Here is a 19,048-nt window from a genome sequence, read left to right as displayed (position 1 = left end):
TATAATTTTTTTTTTTACCCAGAATGGTTGACATAATTCCTGAATTCCTAAATAAGGATAGTAAAGTATCACAACTGAACTTTCCAATGAAGTCCTATCTTGCATGGACAGTGTCACGGGATGGTTGACAGCCTCTGTCAAGTTTTTTCGAAACCAAAGAAAACCATTTGAGATATTCTACATCGCTTGTTGCTTCTTTGCTTGCATCAGGTTCTGAATCCTTCATTAAATCAGCAGCCTAATCTTGCCCTATTGTGTAAATTCTGTGTGTGCAAATTCTCTGTGTATCTTCTTGCCAATGTCTAATCTACATGAAATACTGCACACATTCTGGTTTTTCTCTGTCTTGAATATGGGGAGGGAATAGCACCTTCTCTCTGGGCTCAGCAGATCAGCAGACCCTTAACATGTTCTTCTTCCAGTAATCAGATCTAGTTCCAGTCAGGCAGCCCCAAGATTACTATATGTTTTGCAATGAAAGGAGCCAGGATAAGGCACAGTGCTAACCTTAAAAGGATCTTAATGAACCAGTCCTCTACTCTATCAGTTTTCTCTCTCATTTCTATGACCTAGCTCTCCGGACCTTGGAACACCTTGGGGTGACTCTGACTCTAGGGGGAATTCACACTCAAGAGCAAAGAGTTTCTTACCAGATGCCAAGAGATCATTGATTAGCACAAGGAACTTCTCATCAGCCACTTGGGCATCGGTCATGAGAAACACCGTGCTGAGATTCTTCACTCCGGCTTTCAGGCACAAACCGGCCAGGTCCATCTGTGGAAACAATCAGTATTAAAGATCTTAGGGAAGATGGCCTTATTGAAAGAGATCCCCAACCAGCTCTTTAGGAATGGGATCATTTCCTTATCTACTTTAATGGGAAATAAAGCGAAACAGCAATGGGAAGTAGGAAGGAGTGCTATCTTGTACTGACAAGTAGGGAAATGGGCCCCAATCGCAGTAGAGGTGGACAAGTAAAATTAAACAGTGATGATCTTTAATTCATACAATCACTGTGGATCCTATACTAGCTTCTGGAGCTCCTCCTTTGTGCAAAAAGGTAACAGCTTTCCAAAGGGACAGAGATAGTCCCTGTTCATCTGTGTTACTTATATCATCATACAAGTGAATGACCTGCCCCAGAAGGCAAGCAATTGCTCTTGGTCTTGACAGAAGAGTCATGTACTTGGGGCTATCGACCTGGGTGATGAATGTATCTTATGCTAGCACTGTTTTGTGTTCTCATGACTTGCTCCAGCAAAAGCCTTGTGTTGGAATAAAATATACTAGGGAACACACACACACACACACACACAATCATCTGGTAGGAAATTATATCCATTCAAAACTGCAGGTGGATGAAGTTTTGGGCTAGGATGCCAAGCCCTGAATTTTTCCAAGCTTAGTCAATCTTGGTTCAATCTCTGCATCCCTCTCACAAAGCTCAGCTGTCAGTCCCTGATCTTGCTCTTCTCACTCACATCACTCAAAGCTCATTTTCTAAGAGCCTCATGCATTTCCTTACAGCAAAGCTTCTTTCATGTCCTATATATCATTCCCCTTTAGAGTTCATGAACTTCCTTTAATATCAACTGTTCTCAACCTTATGCACTTACAGAATTAGTTAAGACAATGTTTCTCAACTCTCATTGGAACCATCTGGGGGGATGCTTTGAAAAGTCTTGATGCCCAGGCCATTCCTCAGACTAGTTAAGCCAGAATTTCTGGAGGGTGGGATGTAGGCATCAACAGTATTTGAAGGGGATTCCAGTATATAACCAAGGTTGAGAACCACGGTCTTAGATCATTCTGTAAATGTGTATTTCTCACACGCACTAACTTGTTTCCTCTTTTTTGGAACCACTGAAGACCTGGTGTATGACCTTAGATCCGGCCAGTCACGGAGAGGCTGAGCTGTGCTTTCAGAACCGCAGGGAGCACCACTGGTTGAGAGATTATGAAGGCAGGTGGGCAGGCCTGGCTCTAGGCTGGCTGGAATTCTCCCAAGGACAGCAAGGGCAGCATTCTGGTGGAAATTACATCAGGACTCCCGACCCTGCCTCTGTTGTAACCAGGCACAAAAGAGAAGGGCAAAGTGACCTCTGAAGGTTGTCTAAATGCCTTTCCCCACGTTCCAGAGCATGCAGCACAGCTGCTAAGAGCTCAATGTCTGGAACCAGGAAATGTCACTGAAGCTCCCAGTACCTGGTGGGTACTGGAACAGTCTTTCAAAATACGAATTTCTTACAGAGCTTGGGCAGACTGTCAGAATTCCTTCAAAGTCTACCAGAACTGCTGGAGAGCTGTGTGCTAAATTTGACAGAGAGGTGCCTCGGATCTGGTGAGAGCCAAGGTTACCCAGATGGAGCTGAAGCAGCTGAGGTTTTACAAATGTAGAACTGAGTCTAATAAATAAAGAGCCCCAGGTGTCACCAGCCCAAAAGCGAGGAAGGGAATGGCCAGTCACTTATGGGGAGGTTCTGAGCAAGGTGAGTGAAGAGCTAAGGAAGGGTGACAGGGAGTTGTGGGCGGTTGGAAGGGGGCTGGCTCTTACCTTGAAGTCCGGGATCTGGTAGCCCTTCCGCAGCGTGATCTGGAATACATCCATGGAGCTGATGAACGCTGCGAGCCTTGTCAGACTCTGCTTGCCGCTCCCACCCACGCCGACCAACAGCGCATTTCCCCGGGGGGACTCCAAGATGCGGTTGATGTGGCAGCTGAGGGGAAGGGGCAGAGGTACATGGCCTGGATCAGACTTTCCTCCATGAGGAGCCTGCACCACGGTCCAAGTGAGCACTGGAACTCCCTTCGGAGGCCCATCATGGGCTGAGCTGCAGGAAACATGAGTTACATTGTCCCCAAACTTGGCCTCACCTTCTTGCCCAAATGGATGGAAGTCATTCCTGCTTTTTGCTTTAAGCTAAAACCTCTGGTGAACTCTGGTGGAGGAAGACTCTGCTCATGGCAGCCAGAAAGGACTGGAGGGGACCCGGGCTCACCCTCCCTCCCCTCCCCAGTTGAGCCTGACTCTGCCACACCTCCCACAGCCCTCGGCCTCACCTACTTGTGCTTTCAGGCAAGAGGAGGGGGCAGGAAAAAGAGAAGAGTAGGAAAAAAAAAAAATCCAGGGGAGGCTAAAGGACAAGCAGGAACAGAACTGTTTGTTCCACTAAAGAGACAAGAAGTAAAATTAAAGTCAGCAGAGTAACAGGGGGCCTTGTTGATGCCCTTATAATGAATGTGGATTCTTGGTGTCAACCTACAAGACACCCACTTGTTTGGCTTCTGGATTCTTCCCCTTTTAGCTCTACTCACCTCTCTCAGTACCCATATTCCCACCCAGCAATGATGAAAGATCCCCAGGCCCTGGGCTTAGACTACATCCTGCAGAGGACCCACCTTCCCCTGACTCACCAGGCCTTCCTCAAATGCCGCCCTTCCATCCACCTGTTCATAGACCCTCCTCCACATTCTTCTTTCCCCTGAGCGCTATGTATATACCTTACATAAGGTACCTACATTCTTTATTTTGAAAACTTCTATTCCCTTTCTTTCCCCATCTTAAAAACAATAACTATTCATTGTACAAAATGCATAAAATACAGAAAAACTACAATTCTATACTAGATAGCAATAAACACCACTGACATTAATTATATGCCCTTCTGGACTTTTTCCTAGAGTCTGTGTGTTTATAAGCATATATTTATGGGTATATACACTTATTACATCCGAAAACTCAATATATATCTACCCTGTTGTCAAATCGGGTTCACACTGTATACTAAACAGCGCTTTGAAATCACTTTTCCATTTAGCCATATTCTGTGAATATTTTCCTATACTGAGTATATTGAGTATTTGCTAAGTCATGCTTTTAATGGTGGAACAATAGAATAAATACCTTATCTGCAATAGCCTACTACTGGATATTTAGGTTGTTTCCAACATTTTCCAGTCATAAATAATGCTACGTAAATATTTTTTGTTTCTCTCTTTCATCATGTCCTCAGGATAGATTCTTAAAAGAAAATCACTGAGTCAAACAGTAAGAAAATTTTTTTGGCTTTTGATACATACTGAAAAGCTGCCTCCCAGCATGGTGACACCAATTTGTCGTTTTCTTGGGTAGAACTGATCAAAAGGTGGATCTATTATTTTGAAGGGTGAGAATATGTTAGATTATGTGAGTTTCATTAGAATGTGTTATGTCAGAAAACTTGGGAAATGGATAAAAGGAGGACGAAACAACAGGTGTTGGTGAACTTGAACCTGGACGAGTGTGCAGAACAAGAACTCAGGGGGAGTCTGACTGAACAGAGCACAGCATACATCTGAGATTGAACGCCGTAGGCTACAATCCTGTGTCTTTATCTTGTGTTAATGATATTACAATGACAAATATCATATTCACATTAAGTAAGGGTCATCAGGGGTGGGGCAACTTAGGTCCAGCTAATCCCAATTTGGAGGGAGTGAGGGGGTGGCCAGGAGAGTTTTGATGAGTGGGACTTACATATCAACAAAGCATGAGCATGTATGAGGTTACAGGGCTCCTGTTGACCTTCTGTGGCTTGAGTTTTTTACTATTGCACATTTCTGGCATATACTGATGACTGGGTCATAATCAGCATCAATAAACTAGATGTTTGTGGGTCCTCATTGCCTCCTCTCTCCTGTGGGATGTGTTTGCTACTGAGAAGGAAGCCCCAGCAGGAGGGCAGGTAAGCCAACAATGTCCACCTACCAGCAGGTAGGAAGAGTCTGGCCCCCACTCTTGTTGACACTGGGTCTTATACATGTATTTTTAAATCTTTGCCAATTGAATGGTTGACACTATGATTTAAATTTTTATTCTTTGATATCTATGGAATTAAACATTTTTCTTATTAATCATTATATATTTTTTGTTTTGTGAATTTCCTTTTCATGTCCATGGCCCACTTCTTTTTTTAAAGTTTTATTTATTTAAGTAATCGCTATACTCAATGTGGGGCTTGAACTCACGACCCCGAGATCAAGAGTTGCATGCTCCTCTGACCGAGCCAGCCCGGTGCCCCGAGTGCCCGCTTCTTAATTGAAGAGTTCTAGATTTGTAAGACCCCTTTAGGTATGTTCTGAAACATCCCTCCAATTTGTCACTTTTACCTTTTCATTTCAATGTGCTTTTGGATGTGCAGAAAATTTTAGCTTTCTGGATTTAAAATTGTTAAGTCACTAACTTTTTGTAGTGAAAATTAATTCCCCCAAGTGTTTAGGAGTTATTTATTGACCTACACTTAGTTCTTTTGCGATTTTGCTTTTCCCCTTTATAATTATTTAATTGGGATGTTTCTACTCTGTCTTGTATCAGATAGATTTACAATTCTCTGGCCCCCTTATTAAATCCTAGTTTTGAGGCACTGGAAGAGTGTGTACTCATCTTGTATCCTCTACAGTCCTCGCACATTGAGGGTATTCGGTAAATTTTGGTTAAACTGAAACAGAACACATACCTTACGTCAGTGTCACATCTGGAGGGATGTACGCAATCATACATTATGTGAGGGGCAAGGACGCATCTGCTTCGTGTCTGTATTAGAGGGTGCCTGACTCCAAGGATAAAAGAGAAACTGAGGTGCTAAGATATCCAGGCCCTCTCTTTGGAGGAGAAGTCCACCTGGGTTCTCTGGGCCGCCCCACACTCCCTCTATTCTGGAAGGCCTGAATTTAGCTTAGCATGGTCCCTGCTATTCAATATCTAAATGAGAAATGCATCATTAGTTCTGAAGTTTCCAGAGAAGAATGGTTCAGACTGCAGCTGTCAGCATTAGACTCCAGCTGGGGATTCATTAACAACCTCTGATGAGGGCAAAGGACTCTGCATTCAAATTACAACATTTAAAAAAGAAGATCAATATTCTGAAAGGCTCCTGGGCGAGAAAACCAGTGCGGTCTAAGTTAAGCTCATTACTGAATTTCTGCGAGATTAAAAACAAAAGCTGAAGATGTACCACAGCTGGAGGAAGCGGGCTTATTGAAGGCTACACGCACACGTCTGCATGCACACACACGCATATGCACACGTGTGTGCACACACACGTGCACACACGCACGCCCTAGACATCCTAGAGAATGGATAAGATACACAAAGGAAGGGGCACAAGAGAATCTTTTTCGTTAAGTGATGCTAAGAGAAAGAAAAAGAGGCAGAACAATCTCTGTGGGAGCCAATAAACCCAGAAAAAAATAAAGATTATGCCAAAAGCAGTGGAAAAGACTTGGTGTGAAGCTTTAAGGAAATGCAGACCAAGAATCTGCTGAAACAGTGAAGATAGTCAGCGGGAGGGCACAGTGGTAACACTAAGGACAGAACAGCACAAAGAAAAAGCCTAGCATCTACGGACTGCTTGTTAAGCACAAAGCACTGGACACACCAGTTGCAATAACCCTCCGACACAGACATTCTCACTACCCTCACTTCGCAGAGGAGGAAACTGAAGCTCACGGAAGTTCAGCGTCCTTTGCTGAACACCGCAGCTAATTAGAGAATCCCTAGAACCAGGATTTGAATGTGGATCTGGCTCTGTCTCTAGAACATGTGCCCGTAACTCACTACGTGGCTCTCTGTGGTCAGGTTCAACAGAAAAGGGCGGTAGGAATTAGCAGCAGAACCGTATGATCCAGCAATTGCACTACTGGGTATTTACCCCAAAGATACAAAAGTAGGGATCCGAAAGGGTATGTGCACCCCGATGTTTATAGCAGCAATGTCCACAATAGCCAAGCTATGGAAAGAGCCAAGATGTCCATCGACAGATGAATGGATAAAGAAGAAGTGGTATATATACAATGGAATATTATGCAGCCATCAAAAGGAATGAGATCTTGCCATTTGCAACGACGTGGATGGAACTGGAGGGTATTATGTTGAGTGAAATAAGTCAAACAGAGAAAGACATGTATCATATGATCTCACTGATATGAGGAATTCTTAATTGCAGGAAACAAACTGAGGGTTGCTGGAGTGGGGGGTGGGGTGGGAGGGATGGGGTGACTGGGTGATAGACACTGGGGAGGGTATGTGCTCTGGTAAGCGCTGTGAATTGTGCAAGACTGTTGAATCTCAGATCTGTACCTCTGAAACAAATAATGCAATATATGTTAAGAAAAAAAAAAGAAGAAGAAGAAGGTAGCGGGAGGGGAAGAATGAAGCGGGGGAAATCGGAGGGGGAGACGAACCATGAGAGACAATGGACTCTGAAAAACAAACAGGGTTCTAGAGGGGAGGGGGGTGGGAGGATGGGTTAGCCTGGTGGTGGGTATTGAGGAGGGCACATTCTGCATGGAGCACTGGGTGTTATGCACAAACAATGAATCATGGAACACTTCATCTAAAACTAATGATGTAATGTATGGGGATTAACATAAGAAAAAAAAAAAAAGAGAATTAGCAGCAGAACTTGGGAAAGGCGTCGGGGAATCCGACCGGAGAGACCGGTAAGAGCTCAAGTAGTAAGAACAATGAGCCAGATGATAACATCAAAATGCGCATACGCCTCATCGCACCTATGAACAGACGCCCTTCCCTCACCCCTCGACCAGCTCTGCGTGTTCCTGGGGAGTGCTAGAGCCTCCACCCTGCTCAGCCTCACCCTGCTCCCACCTTGGGTATCAGAAGTCGGGACCTTCCTGGAGAGAGCCCAAACCCCTCTGCCTCGGGCACTGCATTCCCGGCCGCGAATCTTCTCTCTTAGGTTAGCTGTGTTTCTCACGGTTGGTTGTCATTCCACTCTCTGGAACAAGGTGGGGTGCTTCTGCTCTCTGTGGCTGGTAGAGCGGGCAGAGGTCCGAGGAGCCCCGGGGAGCGGAGGGCAGTACAAAGACCATGTCATGGGACATTGATTGATGTTTTTAAACAAGTGTACATGAAATTATACGTCCAAATATACTTTAATCTTGAGAACTGCCTCCCTTGAGGTAGTTCATTATTCCAGTTATTTTGCCATTGCTAATGCAGCTCAGGCTTCTCTCTGGAAACCATCTTCAGAGCCTCTTAAGGAGCCTCAAGAGAAAAGCCAGTTTTCATAGCCTTATTTTTTTCTAAAAACCAGTATTAGTCAGTTTGATCACCCATGTTGAAAACCGCACTGACTGAATCACTTGCTCTTCTCCCAAATTAAATTTACCTTGAAAGGACAGAGATTTATCTCAATTCCAAGACTATGACGCAGGCTCTGATAGCTGTTAAAGAGGGGGAAATGCTCACTGAACTTCCCGAGGTTCGGGAATGGGTGTCCCAAAACCTGGTCCTGGCCACTGACTATGCACCAGACGCCGTCCAAGGTTTTGGGGATTCAGCAGTGGGCAAGACCGAGTCTGCGCACAAGGAGCTCGCACTGGATCAGGAGAGACAGAAATGCAGATGAGGAAGCATCACAGTGTGATGGCCAAGAGCAAACGCGCTGGAGTCACAGTGCGTTAGTGTAAGCTTTGGCTTCTCAGTTTCTGGGGTGCAGGGTGCTAGGCAGCTTCTCCCATCTCTCTGGGTGGTAGCCTCCTCATGTGTAATACACAGGGATAAGAGCAGACCTTACTCTCTTCAGGGTTTTTGTGAAGACTAAATGAAGTGATGTATGCAAAGCTCTACGCACCAGGTCCATGGTGAGTTCTGTGTTCAGGGTAGCTCCTACGTATCACGTCAAATGCTGCCTTTCCGGAGAGGTCTTCCTGACCACCTTATTTAAAATTGCAATCAACACCCTCCCCACCCTCCACTAGCACTCTGTATCCCCTTTCCTTCTCTGTTTTTCCTCTACGTCATTTACCCTAAATGAGATGCTAAGAATTTTTGTTGAGTACCTGCCATGTTCCAGACACTGTCCTAGGTATTAGAGATCTAGCAGTGAATAAAAAAAAGATCCTTGCACTCACAGTATGCCTAATCCATGGATACGTGTTGGATGGATGGATGGGTGGATAGACGGTGGGTGGGTGGATGGATGGATGAGTGGGTGGATGGATGGATGAGTGGGTGGATGGATGGATGGATGGGTGGGTGGATGGATGGATAGATGGGCGGGTGGATAGATGGATAGATGGGCGGGTGGATAGATGGATAGATGGATAGATGGATGGATAGATGGATGGGTGGGTGGATGGATAGATGGATGTAAACAAATAGATTAATCATGACAAATGCAGCAGGGCAGTCAAGTTATATAAGGTGAGGACCCAGCAGTGACAAATGACTTCAGCAAGAGGGGGCTCTGTGGTGACTGGATAAGAGCTTCTTTGTTCAATTGGTAAGAAATGGATCCAGAAGAGAATGAGAAGTGAGAAAGTATAACAAGTATAGACGACCATTTTGATGAGTTTTGTTGTGAACAGGAGCAAAAAAATAAAAATAAAAAAATGGTGGAGATGGAAGGAGATGTAAGAGTGAAGGAATAGTTTATTATTTTTTATAATGATAATGTGGCATGTTTGTATGTAGATGCACATGACCCAGAAATTACTGAATTAATGATGATGGCACAAGAGGGGAAAAGTGAGGAGGAGGAGGAGGGAGGGAGAAGGAATAATTTAATTTTAGGAAGGAGTCAAGTCACTAAGAAGGTGCTAAGAGATGGGATCCAGGATGCACATGGAAGGATTGGCCTTTGATAGGAACAGGGATGGTTCATTTACTGAAATAGTAGAGAAGGCACAATTTGTGGGTGGGATGCAGGTGGGCTATTAGATTTGATGGTGGGGAAATGAGAGAATTCTCTTCTGGCTGCTTTCATTATCTCAGTGAAGGAAGAGATGTGCTCATTAACTGGGAACAGAGAGAGGGGAGGGATGCTAGGATCTTGAGAAGAGAAGGAAAATGTGGGATGCAATCATCACAGGCAGGGCAAGAGAGCAAACTGCCCAGGGTAGGGGAGGTGTGTTTCTAGCAAGGTCAAGGGCCCATGTGATATGTGGCTGAAAATCTGAAACACACCAAGCCTAAATGGTGGTGGTTTTTTCACAATAATCTTCAGATGCTCGGGAGCAGGTGTGGAATGAGACAGTGGGGTTTACCTAGGATGGGGTTTTTTCACATGGACATAATGCCAGGAAAGTTAGGGAGCTTGCACCAGGATAATGGAGCTTATGGTGGTTGAGGACAGTAAAGACATGGTAGGCAGGGGGCAAAGGAGTCTGAGAAAGTGGTTGGCTCCATGAAATGAAGTCTTGATGAAGCTGAAGAATAACTGGACTATTTTTATTTGGGGCAACGTGGAAGGATCTTGAAGTGAGAGAAGTCAGACAGAGAAAGACAAATACCATAGGATCCTACTTATATGTGGAATCCAAAACAAAAAAACAAAACAAAACAAAACAAAAACCCACACAACAAAACAGACATATAGAAACAGAGATCAGATTTGTGGTTGCCAGAGGTGGTGGGATGGGGGTGAGGAATTAGGGGAAGGTGATCAAAAGGTACAAAATCCCAGGCATAAGATAAATGAGTTCTGGGGAGGTCAAGTATAACACGATGACTAGAGTTAACAATGCCATATCATACATATGCAAGTTGCCAAGAAAACAGATCTTAAAAGTCCTCATCAAGAGGAAACAAAATTGTAACTTGTGAATGACTGTTAATCTTATTGTGGTAATCGTTTTGTATTCTACACATATGTCAGACCACGATGTTGTACACCTTAAACTAATGCAATGTTAGATGCCAATTATATCTCAGTAAGACTGGGTCAAGAAGGAATTCCCTGGAATAAAAACCACAGCAGGTGAGTGGAAGGGTAGGAGGTACAGTTCAGAGAGTAGGCTTTTTGAAATGGAGATTGTGGAGACGGATTCATTACTGATGACGGAAGTTCTGGGGTAGGAACACGGAGCGAGTGGCTCAGGGGGGATTGGAGCTAACGAGGCCAAGGGGCAGAAAGACTAGGTGATACACAGATGCCAGCCGGAAAGAACGATGTGGTCAAGGAGGGAAGTTGGCCCAAGTACCCAGGTCATTGGTAAGTGTTGGGGAGGGACTGGATGTCAGCAGATGGCAGTAAGAAGGCGAGGTAATAAGTATGAAAGTCTAGTTACTTGTGCTTTTGAGGAACTGGGGTTTGTGAAGGATAAAGGGGGAAATGGTTTAAATGGGCCACTGAAATGAGGTGGGAGAGGAGGAGGGTCCTTAGCTCTCTCTAGGGCCTGGAGTACATAGAATGGGGGAGGAAAAAAGAGCTTTCCTCAACTCAGGGGTCAGTGAGGTTTCACTTAGAATCATCAATGAGGGGAAGTTCCGAGAAGCTGAAGATGAAGTGGGTTTTGCTGCTGAGGTCCACAGGTACCAGGGGACAGGGTGGAAAGATTTTGGAAGGTGGGATGTGACCCAGTAAAGAGCCATCAGAGGGACAGAATTTGGTGTAAGTATACATCATCCAGGAGGCTTGGTGACTACTCTCACTGATTCCATTGACAGCAACAACACTTACGAGGTATTTAATTTTTGAAATATGTGAGCATTTAAAGAAAAATCTTCCATCTCATTATTTTAAAGTTGGCCCTCAGACTCGTATGGGGTGGGAACATGGGTCCTGAGCTGTTCTGGGGCCTCTTTTACGATCTCAAATTTTCCCTTGGTGTCACCGTGGTCCTGCCTAGGGATCATAAATGACAGACAAGGAAATAAATCCAGTTCTGCCCGAGTTCGGCATCCTGCTGCCTCCCAGGGCCGGTGGAGGATGCCGCGGCCACTGCTCTACCAGCCACCATCTTGACCTCCATGACAGAAGCAGAGCTGCTTTCCTGGTTTGATCAAGGTGTCCTCAAATGCCCAAAGGAGGCGTCTGACATTGGGAAGAAGAGACAAGTGAGGAAAGGCAGGAAGAGCAGTACACTTACACGTGGCGCATGGCGTCCTCAAAGAGAACCAGGTCCATCACTGTGTTGACTTCATTGTGGTTCTCCAGGGCTTCCACCAGAGTCTGGGTCAGAAGTTCCCACGACTGGACGGGCATGTACTTGGGCTCACCGATCCCACTGGCAAAATGGCAGTACATGTTCAGGCTTCGGGTCTGCTCCACAGTCTCATCAATATCCTGGTGGTGGAACATAAGCGTAAGGACGCCCTTTACCGACTCGGTTCTGGTTCCACAGAGTAGAGAGCCCTCATTTGCTTTTTCTCTCTGGACACTTCCTGCAAATTAGTTATCAGTGCTGCTTCCACCACTTCCTTTCTCCTGAGCAGCTCTTATGAAGTAGAAGTTTAACATTCATTTACCAGCTCCATGAAGTCATGGGTGATGTTTATTATTCCCTGTGGGCTGAGGATGCGAAATGGAAGGTGGAAGGTACCCGTCCCATATGCACAGTAAGAGTCCATGTCTGGGCAGAGCAGTGGATGGGGACACATGGATAGATTTCCCTAAGCAGGGGCTCTTCCATCACTGCTGGGTAAAGGGGTCCATGCCCCAGTGCCCTCATCTCCCCCACATTTGTTCCAACAGGTCTTGCTTCCCAGTCCACAGCAGCATCATAAAACATCCTTTCCTCTTTCCTATGAGACAGCACACTGGAGGTTTCCAGCCCCAACTTCATTGGCTCAGCCCAGAGAACTTGGTTTCTAAAAAAAATGCATCATGAGCCATCCTTAGATGACTGGTTTGTTTATGAGGATCCTGATAATCCGAAAATGTTCACAGGAGAGCCTCCTATATATGAAATTTTCATAAAGATAGGAGCTGATTGTGTGTTAATTCTTGCCCACAGGGCAGACCTTACCATGTTTAACAAAAACCGAGCACAACTCAATTAATTTAAAAGACAGCATGTCTGTGTCTCTTTACTACCAATGTACCTCTAAGTATCAAAGAGGCAGCTAATCATTTTAATTTAGGAAGGAACTACTTACTTATCAAAACCCAAATCCTAGAGACTTCAAAAGGAAGAAAGGTGGTAGGGGAAGTAAGTCCAAGAAAGAACATGCTTTCTAGTACCTAAGTGGGAATTTATATGAGTATGAGCAACTGTCCCCACCTGCCATTTTTTTCTTCCAAAGTTCTGACTGGGAGAAGCACCTGGGAAAGAGGAAACCTGCATGCTCTTTATCAGCAGGGACGTTACCCCGGGAATGAGTCACTACTGTAGGGTTAGCTTTGTAAGCCCAAGGGATAAGAGTCATCAAATCTAATGGAGGGGAAGTGAGGATGATAGTCTCATCTACAGAGAAACCAGGACTGCTGCCTGGTTTATAAGAATGAAATGGAAAGAGTTAAATATCAAAGAGTTATTATACTTTGAAGGTGATTTCAGGGCCATGGAAAGCCTTTAAACTATTCTGGCTTTGCCACACATGAACAGTAAATGTTTAATGCAAGGCAAGAGAGCCATTCTTGCTCGCTGCAGAAGGCACTTGGGGAAGTGATGTGGGAACCCATTTACCCAGTTTGAAAATGGCTAATATACTGGGAATTGGTCCTGCTGGAAGTCAATTTACACTAATGATCTAGCAGAGGAATGACTGAAGTACAGTTCTGAAAAGGCTGGTCTACAAAGACTCTTTGATGAACAAAACAATGTGTCTCCGATGTTATGATCAGAGTCAGGCTATTCCGGAGGGAGAGAGAAAATCAACTCGCCTGGTGATTCAAAGATTTCTTAATAGCAACACCACATCACACAAGGACCATTTCTCGGAGAACTTTAAGATTTCACTGGTAGAAACAGGACTGTATCACTTCCTTGGTAGAAACGTGGCAACTTTTCTTTAATACCGCTGTCAAGATCTGATGCAGCCAAAGGTACTTCTGGCTGGCATTTCAAATGTTGTTGGGGAAGGATGACGGCAGTATTAATTATATCTCGGTCTATGATCTAAAGAATGTGTTCTTAGGATACAGACCTACATGGGAACCTCTATTTCAAAGGCTGAATGTTGGTACTCTGAAGTGCCAGCTCAAATCAATGGGAAAAGAGAGTCAAGGCTTGTTTGCAGAGCTAACAATGAATACATGAGTTGGCAAATGCTACAGTGCTCAGAGAGGCACCTAAGATGTGAGAGTACTGAATATTGGGACATAGAAAAATGATAAGTGGGGGAATTTCAGGGTGTTCATACTAGTAAAAAGCCAACTGACTCAGTCGTTAAGCGTCTGCCTTCAGCTCAGGTCACGATCCCAGGGTCCTGGGATCGAGGCCCACATCGGGCTCCCTGCTCCGCGGGAAGAAAAAAAAAGAAAAAAAAAAAAAAGAGATAAGTTACTTAAAAATGCTGTCTAAGGGGTGGCTGGGTGGCGCAGTCAGTTGGGCATCTGGCTCTTGGTTTCGGCTCAGGACATGATCTCGAGGTTGTGAGATCGAGCCCCCACCTGGGGCTCTGTGCTCAGTGTGGAGTCTGCTTGGGATTCTCAATCTCTCTCTCTCTCTCTCCCCCTCTGCCGCTCCCGCTTGTGCTCTCTCTCTCTGTCTCTGAAATAAATAAATCTTTAAGAAAAAATGCTGTCCTATCATGTAGGTTGGGATGAACTGTAAGTATCTTCAGAGGTAGATCCGGGATGGTATCAGGAAAAAATCTGGTGCTAGACCTAGGTGAGCTTAGGGACAACATGGTACATTTAAATACAAGTTTTGATTATTTCTAAGCTCAAGAGAGGACAGGCAGTATGTGTGGAAAATATGCAGATCTGGTCACCTTTTAGAAGGCTCAGTGTTAGTTGTGGGGTAATTTTGACACTAGAAGTGTAGTATGATCTTAGGCTGTGTTAATGTGTGCTTCCCAAGGCATATTCTACGCAGTATTCATTCTGCAAATTATTAACAGGTTTTATGAAAGGAAAAGAGTTTTAGGGTCTCATACATTTGGGAAATGATAAATGAATCAGGGTTATTTAAGAATTTTAGGGCTTTAATGTGCTAAAAGCACTGTGAATTTCCAAGAGAGGGAAAGAATATGAAGTACTTCTCAATTTATCATGGATATCTTCTTTCCAAAGAGTGTATTGTAGTGCAACTAGTTAGTGGAGTAACAAAATCATAGTGTATAAGAGGGAGTGATGATCTTGCTTTTGGCCAGACCTCAGTTGGGTTGTGTGATGAAAGTCAGACACCATGATTTCGGAGGGGGGACCTGATGGAAAAGTAATCAAGATGAGGGCAAATTTCTCTGGGTTTGAAAACAAGCCGTGTCAGAAGTGGCTAAAAGAACACAGGCTATTTGGTCTGGAGGGGAGAAGACTCAGTAAGGACAAGACAAATGATCTTAAAATATTTGAAAGTTTTTCATGTAGACCTAAAATTCATGGACAGGGAAATAAATTTTAGATCATTATTAGAAAAAAGTTCCAGCCTTTAAAATTGTTCTAAAGGCTCCAAATTTCAGAATTGTTCCAAATTCCCAGGCATTAGCAGCTCCAAAATGGCACCCTTTGGAAAGATGAGACTGGCCATCTTCAAGGATGCTGGAGCATCCACTGGGATGACCAATCTGGGAAATGCTATTGAGAGGAATCAGTATATGATGAGGAATTGGATCAGATGATCCCCATAGACCTTTTCAACACTGACATTCTATGATTAATTTGTGCCTTTTGTTGCCCTAGCATTTTTCACCTCAGCAAAATAATGATAGATTTCTTTCCCTATCAATCTATGATTTTCCCCCCCAATTTATGAGCTAGATTTTATCATTTGGGTGATTATCTGCATAATTATTATTTTTCAAATGTAAAAGAATTTTTTGCAAGGCAATACTCACGTCAAAAATTTTCTTGACCACTTCTGTCTGGATTTTATCAAAAAGATCAAAGTCCTTTTCTTCCACCATCTTATCCCGATAAACCCGATTTGATTCATGCAGATAGAGCTTTACTAGGTCCTGTGTGGATTTTACACATTCTACTGAGGAGAAGAGAATGCCCTTTAAAGAGAATAGAGAAAATATCATGTGAACAACAATTTAAAACTACAACAGCTGTAATTTATTGAACCAGTTATGTGACAGGTACTGGGCTAGAAGCTTTGTCAGATAAAACTCATTTAACCACCATGATGATCCTACAAAATAATTTTTACTGTATCCATTTTGTACAGTGTGGACATTGGGATTCAGAAAGACAGGAATTATGCCTAATGTCATATATATAGTATGCGGTCTTAGTACAAAACCACAAGGTTTTGAAACTAGGTCTGCCTGACATTAGAGCCTGAAATTTTGACCATTACATTCCAAATAACCACAGTGAGGAGAGAGGTAGCTTCTCTGCTATATTTCAATTCCCTAAGTGCCAACTTGAAAACCAGTCCAGGGGACAATTGTTTATGTAAAATCAGAACGATGACAAAGGGTTGGAATGACGATAGCTAACTTTTGCAGGTCAGCAATCCATTTATTTATTTCTAGTAGGTTCTCCTTCCATACACCATAGGGATTATTCCAAATATTTACTATTCTTTTAAATTTTTTCTGTCACCTCACCTCTCTCTGTTACTATTAGTCAATGTCTTAGCCTTCTTTTTCATTGAAAAATGGAGACCACCAAGATTAGAGTCTCTCAATGACCTCAACAGGTCTTATAACTTCAAACTCCTCTAAACCTGTGTTGCTTTCTTTTTTATCATAGAGGGAAAGGGGCCATTTAATTATTCCTCATCACCAATGGAATAATGCTTTGACTCATGAGCATGGCATAAAGTTCTGGTTGTAATAGGACTACCAGTCTAGTTCCTCATGATCACTCTTATCACCACTTCCCATAAAATCTAGATTTCAGTTTCACCAAATTAAAATTATTTTATGATGCTGCATATTTTCTGTGCCTTCATGCCTTTTGCTTTTCTTGCTATGCTCATATTTCAAGACCAATTAAAGGGTTATCTCTTTCTTGAAGTCTTCCATGGCAACTCCCTCTCTGCCCAACAGCATACCCTCTGATGTGCCCCCACTTAACGCTTTATATATACATCTATTTGATTCTAAAATCGTTCTTCTTTGTACAGGTTCATTTCTTCCAGTTCATGATGAGTGTCTCAAAGGCAGGGAAATTGACAGGCTTCATTTTGGGTGTGGTTTATTTTTATCATTGTATTATTGGCATCTAGCATGGTGCCTGACATAAACTAGATTCTCAATGAGTGCTCACTGAAAGAATGAATGGACTAATACTGAATCCTTCAATTACTATAACATAGCAAGAACCTCCATCAAGATTTCTGCTTTTGGTAGTGGCAGAATACTGGATCACAAACCAATCCACTGAAGTCAACTACAAAAGACAGGAAAATTATCTTTATTTTTTAAAAGATTTTATTTATTTATTTGACGGGGGGTGGGCAGAGAGAGAGAGACCAAGCAGGGGGAGCAGCAGAGGGAGAGGGAGAAGCAGACTTGCCCAATGCAGGGCTCAATCCCAGGACCATGGGATCATGACCTGAGCTGAAGGCAGATGCTTAACTCACAGCCATTCAGGCTCCCCAGGAAAATTATCTTTAAAGCTTCATCTTTCTAGAGGCATTACGGAGTTACCAAGGCAGCGAGGACTCAAAGGGCTAAATTACTAGAGAGAAGAAAAGGAAGAAAATGAACCCCAAATCTAGCACTATTTCTTTTTTTCCTTTGGACACTTGCCAATTCACAAGTAATGGCTTATAGGTTCAGAAACTGAAAAGACAGAGAGACAACTGACAGGTTAAGATGCTGAGCAAATTTTTTTTAAAAAAGATTTTATTTATTTATTTTGACAGAGAGAGAGAGAGAGACAGCGAGAGAGGGAACACAAGCAGGGGTGGGGGGTGGGTGGGGTGGGAAAGGGAGAAGCAGGTTTCCTGCTGAGCAGGGAGCCCAATGTGGGGCTCGATCCCAGGACCCTGGGATCATGACCTGAGCCGAAGGCAGACGCTTAATGACTGAGCCACCCAGGTGCCTCGATGTGAGCAAACTCTCAAGGGTAGGAAGGATGAAAATTGAAGTTCAGGGATTACCAAGAAGGGGGTCATGGTGAAAACCCCATGGGACCCCTCAAATACACTAGGAGTATGAATGAATCACAAATCATTCTGTCCTCACAGAAACTGGAGCCCAACTTCAATCTCCTCAATCCCCGGTAACTGCTTGGCAGAAGCAGAAGCAGAAATATGTAATCTCTGAAGGAAAACAGCATCATCATCTAAACCCTCAAATTATCTGCACATTTTAAAACTCCTAATGTCTGGAAATAAAACAAAAATTACTGGGAATACCAGGAGATACCACCAAATCAAGAAAAAACTGACCCATAGAAGATCTAGGTATTGGAATTATCAGACACAAACTTTAACAAAACTATCATTAATATGACCAAGACATTAGAGGACATCATATAAAGAATTTCATCGAAGAATTGGAGTCTTCAAAAATGAATCAAATGGAAATTCTCAAATTAAAAATTACCCCAAATTACAGTTACTGACTGACATTAAGAACTTATCAACGGGGTTAATAGCAGAATAGACAGAGCTGAAAATAGAATTAGTTTATAGGAAGAGAGAGTAGCACAAAATATTCAGATTGAATCACAAACAAAGAAAAAGAAAGAGCATAAGGGACATATGAGACACAGTGAAAAGTTCTCATACACATGTATTAAAATACTAGAAGAGGAAGAGAGAGAATCGGAAGCAACATTTGAAAAGATATTGACTGGGACTTCTCTAAAACTGGAAAAAAAAATACAACTGAAAAGATAAGACATCAAACCAGATTCTGAAGTGATATAAACACTAAGCACAATAAATACAAAAAATAGCACTTAGACATCTTGGGCATAATAGTGACATTTTTGAAAATCAAAGACAAACAGAAAATCTTAAAAGCTGGCAAGTAAAAAAAAAATACATGTACTGTCAAAGGGACAGTAAGAATTGAGGATAATTTTTCAACAGAAACAATGGAAGCCAGGGGACAGTAGAAGGATACCTTCAAAATGCTGAAATAGCTGCCAACCTAGAATTCTAATACCCCTCCCAAAATTCTTTTAAAAAATAAGAAATACATTTTCAGTTAAATAAAAACTGAGAGATTATTTTCTAGCTGATAGAAACTACACTA

The 19,048-nt window shown here is 43.1% G+C and overlaps 1 protein-coding gene across 1 annotated transcript in view; it reads right to left on the bottom strand.

Annotated features, from left to right (window-relative positions):
- Positions 1-19,048, bottom strand: part of DNAH9 (dynein axonemal heavy chain 9) — a 339,619-nt gene that overhangs the window by 137,813 nt on the left and 182,758 nt on the right. The window contains exons 42-45 of the mRNA XM_034989621.1: positions 15,722-15,883; positions 11,872-12,068; positions 2,555-2,717; positions 651-774 (exon numbers count right to left, since the gene is read on the bottom strand). Coding sequence (XP_034845512.1) covers positions 651-774; positions 2,555-2,717; positions 11,872-12,068; positions 15,722-15,883 — 646 coding nt within the window. The remainder of the gene's footprint in view (positions 1-650; positions 775-2,554; positions 2,718-11,871; positions 12,069-15,721; positions 15,884-19,048) is intronic.

This window comes from Mirounga leonina, unplaced genomic scaffold (genome assembly GCF_011800145.1).
Source record: "Mirounga leonina isolate KUSES-001 unplaced genomic scaffold, KU_Mleo_1.0 Mir_488, whole genome shotgun sequence".
In the NCBI taxonomy this organism is placed as follows: Eukaryota; Metazoa; Chordata; class Mammalia; order Carnivora; family Phocidae; genus Mirounga; species Mirounga leonina.
This window is presented reverse-complemented; position numbering and strand designations above follow the sequence as displayed.